Source organism: Mastomys coucha, chromosome X (genome assembly GCF_008632895.1).
Source record: "Mastomys coucha isolate ucsf_1 chromosome X, UCSF_Mcou_1, whole genome shotgun sequence".
Classification (NCBI taxonomy): Eukaryota; Metazoa; Chordata; class Mammalia; order Rodentia; family Muridae; genus Mastomys; species Mastomys coucha.
In genome coordinates this window covers 136,641,297-136,647,379 of record NC_045030.1, presented here as the reverse complement: position 1 = coordinate 136,647,379, position 6,083 = coordinate 136,641,297, and the positions used below count along the sequence as shown (strand labels likewise).

The 6,083-nt window shown below is 37.0% G+C and overlaps 1 protein-coding gene across 7 annotated transcripts in view; it reads right to left on the bottom strand.

The window, feature by feature from the left end:
* Pak3 (p21 (RAC1) activated kinase 3) overlaps window positions 1-6,083 on the bottom strand; it is a 267,447-nt gene that overhangs the window by 7,490 nt on the left and 253,874 nt on the right. For all 7 annotated transcript variants that reach the window (XM_031368898.1, XM_031368874.1, XM_031368887.1 and 4 more), the window contains one exon: window positions 621-758. In XM_031368898.1, the coding sequence (XP_031224758.1) occupies window positions 621-758 (138 nt within the window). The remainder of the gene's footprint in view (window positions 1-620; window positions 759-6,083) is intronic.

Sequence of the window (6,083 nt, the reverse complement as noted above, 5' to 3'; positions counted from 1 at the left end):
CCATTTTAAATTCAACATTTAGAAAGGTATGTTAAAATCGCCACAACAGAGTTCTTTTGTGTGACAAAAGCTACAGGGACTTTGGAGTCAGAATTGTGAAGTTCATTTCCCACAGTATTATAACCACATAATTGATTCTATGCTGTATTTATCTGTGTGGTTATATTAATGATACTGTATCTTTGGCATCTTTGGAAAAAGGGTGTGAGAAGGATATAGATGTGATGACAGGCATGAAAAGATGTGGAAGTTCTGTAGAAAATCACCTCTGGCCAAGAGCACTGCATATAGCATCCAGAGGCGCAAATAAAGTTTAGAACAAAACCCCTCCACAATACCAGAGAGTCACATCATCTGGGTTAGTCTTTCTTTGCAGAATCAGATTTCAGAAAGCACAAAAGAGAATTATAGATTAAAATGCAAATTCTTCTTTAAAAAGCAGAGTAACATGATCAATCCATGATGTAATAGATGAATGCCTATATTTAATATGCCCAGGGTCTAAAATTGAATGGCAATAGTCCAACTCTAACTCCAACAGAGATCTCTTCCTGTCACACATTAACATGGAAAAGCTCAGCATAACGCTCCCTTTGTGAATTGCCTCATTCTATTTTCACCTGCAAAAGCTCCTTGGCAGATCCCCGTCTATCCACATCCATCTCAAGACAGCGATTTAAGAAGTCACGGAATACAGCTGACAGTCTCTCAGGATTCTGGAGTTCTGGGGTTCCATTAGTGGCTATCAGATATAAGGCCTATAAAGAAAAATATTTAACTCTAGTCAGCATATACATAGTAAAATTATGCATACAAGTCAAATTTCTTCTTATTTATGTTTTAGATCTTAAAAAAGGCCCATTTTAGAGAATTATATGGACATGGTTTCTGTTGGAATGTGGGACTGAGAATAGGTTGTGTTAATGGAGAGCTTAACTGCTGACTCCTAACCTACTTGGCTATTGATCTGATTATCCTTCATTAATAATAATAGTTGTTATTGTTGTAGTAGAAGTTCATCATATGGATACACCTTAACTACTGTCATTAAACTAATGGAAGGATATGTAAAAGACAAAAGTAATGTCATTCCTAGGAAAATGGATGGAAGTAGAGAAGGTTAAAAAAAAGCCAGACCCAGAAAGACAAACATTATGTTTTCTTTCATGAATGAAATCCAGATTTCACACACACATATGTACATATTTGCGTGTGTACATATGACATTGAAGTAGAAGAGGAGCCATTGAGGAAAAAGGAAGGAGACGGGCAGTGGCTGACAGGATAGACAAATGGGGTTCAGAATTCTCCAAGTACACACTAACACTGGAATCAAAATGCTTTTCTGAAGCCTATCATTTTGTACAATGAATATACACTATATAATTGCATGTTTTAAGGAAAAAGTTAAGACAAATCAACTTGTTAAAAGTAGCTCTCTCTGGCATCACAATTACTGGGGACTTAATTCTTAAAATACACTTGGCAGCTTTCAATTTTTTCTATGATAAACACAACACTGATTTCATCATTTTAACCTCCACCCTGAAACAGTAGTTAAAATGCATTTTAAATACGGCGACATCCAATCCCCATGTCTTTTACCTCATTTTCCTAGGATTAAACATGTTTTCCATCAAACACTGCCCTTCGAGGGAAACAAAAACCTCAGACTATTTCTTTTTCAATGATTGTTTCCATTGTAATTGCAACAGTATTAGTTCTACTCAGTTTCCATGGCAAAACTTCACCCATTCACTTGCACTATGGACTAAACTGGCCTTTGTCGACTGGCCTGGGAACCTAATCACTATGTATAAGGCTGTTTCTATGAGAAAACGCACTCTAGGTTCCAAATAATTAACTTAAAAATGAACTTTTAGAACACATCCTGTGTGTGAGCTGGGGGCTGTCTTCATAAAAAAGAAAATTGCTACCCACTGCCTTGCTAATGAGACACAAATACAGCAGTAGCTAACACAAACATGACAACCAAAAGGTTTTTTTTTTTTTTTAATCCTAGCAAAGCCAAGGCTGAGATGAAAAAGATTGAGGAAAATTAATGATCATGTGATACTTTTAAAGAGTAACTGAAAATTCAAGGAAAATGAGCTGGCTATTAGAAACTGGACTAAAGACCTTGTGTAGCTGCCTCTAATGTAAGCAAGGAAATCTAGGAAAGTCCCTTCTTCATAGCATCCTCCTAACTTTCTACAGTTATTTTACTAGGTTCTCCCAAGGTATTATTTATATGGTTTTCATACTCATCAACCTCTCTACAGCACTATCATCTTTCCTTAAGAGCAGGACTTCTCTCAAACAGCTTTAGTTTAGTCTTTGTTGACTTTCCTTATTTGGAACCCTTGGTTCTTTTAAGAACATCCCCTTTAACAACTATATCTCAACACATGGTTTTTGTCACTCATTTATCTACTTAAAAGCTCTTAGTGGCCTCCTAATGTCCAAAGATATGGGATTTATATGGTGTTGTCCCAAATTCCTCTCCAAGAACATTTGGGGGGGGGGAGGCACAGAAGTTAGAGAGAAATAATAGAGATTTGAGAAGCCTATACTCACATAAAAGATGATTCAGTCAGGGGAGCTTTGCTTTTCTTCCTATTTGTCATTCCTAACAACACTTCATTGGTCCACAAGACACAGTAAGGATTTCCATAACATATGTTATGATTTGATTCCTGCTTCCTTTGTCAGCTTTCCTCTGTTCGAATCTCACCCTAGAGACTTTCTCTTCCCACTACCACGCATACACACTAGCCAAACCTCATGTATCAGTCACACCAAGTACCACTGCTCACTAGGGAAGAAACAAGAATGCTCTATGTGTAGGATACATAAGGATATGCTATCAAATGGGCAAGGTATCAGGATCAAGCTAAGCCATGTTTGACTGAAAAAAAAATACAGATGAAAGAGATAAAAGGAACTTGAGAAAACTGTGTCGAGAAATGCCACAGTTTCAAAAAATTATCTTTCCTAGCTGACCCTGAACAGGGAAAGTCCTTATAATAGAACATTTTAGAATATTAAGTAGGTTATATTTTTCCTAAGGTGAGGCAATATAGGACCATGACATAGAGTGTATTTATATTAGAAATATGATTAGCAAAAACAAAAAACAAAAAAAAAACCAAACAAAAACAGTAGCTGTTTTCCACTGAATAAACATTAGCTAAAGTTTTCTAGTATTGTAGACATCATCATGATAACTATAAATACCTTGACAATAACATACAACCATTAAACTTTTCACTAGCCTTAATGTGCAACTGAATTTACTCAAACACTGAGAGGAAAGCAATGTATCTAATTGGAGAAATAATTGAATTTACCTTATTGGCAATTTCCGCAGCTGAAAAAGATCAAAGCCTTCACCGTGGAAGCTACCACATTTCTCAAAAGGAGTCTCAAGACAATCCATATGTAACACATAAATTTCCATTAGGGCAGTGTTGCAATAGGACTATTTGATTAAAACCCTTTAGTTTGCGACTCGAGTTCATTATAGCAGTTTATAAAGTTTACATTAAGCCATTGAAAAACAAACCAGGAGACTTTCATGGAAATATGCTTGCAAGCTCAGCACCAAAAGAATGAAACACTTTACAAAGAGGATAAGGTATGGTTGAGAAATCTCTTTGTAAGTTGAGTATTTGGGACTCAAAGACCATTTTCCCATGGAAATTATTTTATCCATGGTGAGCAGGTTCCCAACCTAGTCCACACAAAATCTACTGAATGTACAATATAATTGAAAAGCAGGAGAAAGAAGGCATATTCATCTAAATGTCAACATCAGTATACATATGATTAGAAGCTAGTAGGACTACATAAAACTGATTTCATAATTATTATTAGCTCATATAATCCATAAAACTAATTCCTGAGGTAAGTTATTATGACTCAACTGACAGATAAGAAACTGCCCTGTGCAGTTAAGAATAATAACTTGTCCAGTGCCATACTTCTAATCAGGTTTTGATTAGAAGTAATCAATATCTGAATTCAGGGAGTATGAGTTCAGACTCCACGTTCTTAACTGCTGCATGACACCCTCTCTTGCTTTTCACAGTCTCTAGGCAGACGCAGACAGGGGAAGTCAAGAAATGAGGCATACTATCTGTGAACACCTGGCATACGTGATTCAGTTTTTCCCTGTACAGAGGAAATGGGCCCTTCTGTGATCAATCATTCTAGTTTGAAAATGGAAAACAAAGGACACATACATAGCTGGAAAGGGGAAAGAGGGAGAAGTGTGTGCATGCATGTCTACGTGTGTGTGTGTGTGTGTGTGTGTGTGTGTGTGTGTGTACATATACTGCGGGCATATATTGCCAGTATTTTTGTGCATCTGAATTTACCCAAATACTAAGAGAAAACCACTGTATCTAATTGGAGGGATAATTGAATTCATGCATTCTGTATTCTGGCCTTTATTCTTGCTGGTTCCTGCAACCTCCTGCAGTTACGATTCCTTATTTTTTTATTTCAATTTATTTATTTTTTTACTCAATCCTTTATGAGAAAAATTTGGCAATGGGCAAGTTGACACCTTATGATTTAGTTTATTCATGACCTGGGATTCAAGAGGTTAAATGCCAAAGCATATTGCTACTTCTAGTGTGTTCATGGATTTTGTGAAAGGCTCTGACGTTCCTTGTTTTTCTGGGAGAATTAATAAAATCCAGTCTGCAAAATGAAACCATTAGACATATACACTTTGCTTCAACTTCACACAACAACATGATATAGCATTGTGGTCTAATTTACCTCTATACTGTCTTACACACAATTCTCATCTCTCACCAAGTTATGAGGAGTTGCTGTTTTGTTGCTTAACCCTTAAAGAGAGAAATTTGAAATGAACTTAGGAATCTATCCACTTATAATAAAAGGTAATTAGGTAATACTGACTGATTAGGTGCCAGGCTAGCTTTGGAATACTTCTCTCTCCCAAGCAGAAAGCTTTGGCCACTGCCGTAAAATAAACACCAGATGACTCTGACAATCCCTGTGCTCATTCTAATGCCTTGTTAAGAAATGTGTAGCAGGCAGCTTGCATTCATGACATGACCCTGAGTGACCTTAGCAGGACTCAAGGTTTGGAAGTACAGAGCATTTGAAACTAGAAGTCAGGATAACCATGTAGATTTTTAAACAACAGGAAAAGAGAATGGCACAGGAAGTCAGGGCAAGGAGAGAAACAGTGAGAAGGAAACACAGAGGAAGGCAAGCACAGGAGTCAATGGGGGGAAGGCGGTCAGTAGAAAGGGGAGACGGAAAGAAAGAGAAAGGCCAGGAGATAGCTGATGTCAAAGGGATCTGTCTTCTGCTATTGCTCCATTTCTCTGGTCCGGAAAGGATAAGGAGATAAAAATGCTAATTACTCTGGTTTGACTAGTACATGGACATACCCCACTCAACTCCAGGACTATGCGTATATGCTTATTGTTTGTTAGCCAAGAAACTGAAAAGTTAAAATGAAATCAAAATGAGAAATAACTATCACTGAAAAAGTGACTATAATAATCCCCTGTACACTGCTCATTTCAGTAGCTCAGACCCAACTTCTGACTTAAGGTATTATTTAAATATTATGCATTTATTTTCCTATCATTCCATCCCTGGGATGTTTTTTTTTTTATCACTGCAGTGCTTTTTATGATTCATGTCAATGTGAGGTTAGCAGGTTCCACATGCAGCATGTTTCACACCATGGTCCAAGGTTTTTGTTTGGTAAGGCAGGGAGTCGGGTGGTCTTTACATTCTAGATGATAGGTTTGGTGTGAAGGTGGTGAGCTAGGAGCACACTTCAGGGCAACACTAGAGTATTCCTGCAAGGTCAGGGAAATCTATAGCTACCCAAAACCAAAGCACACAGAATCAAAAAAAAACAAAAAAACAAAACAAAAAAAAACCAAAAAACCTAAAACTTATGTCTTTCTTTAAGTGAATTTCATTTGATTATACAGTACAGAAAATGAATTAAAGAGGAAATCTCCCAATGGAACCAAGACCCCTGTCAGGTGCCCTCACTCTTGTTACCTTCAATAAAACCGAAGGAC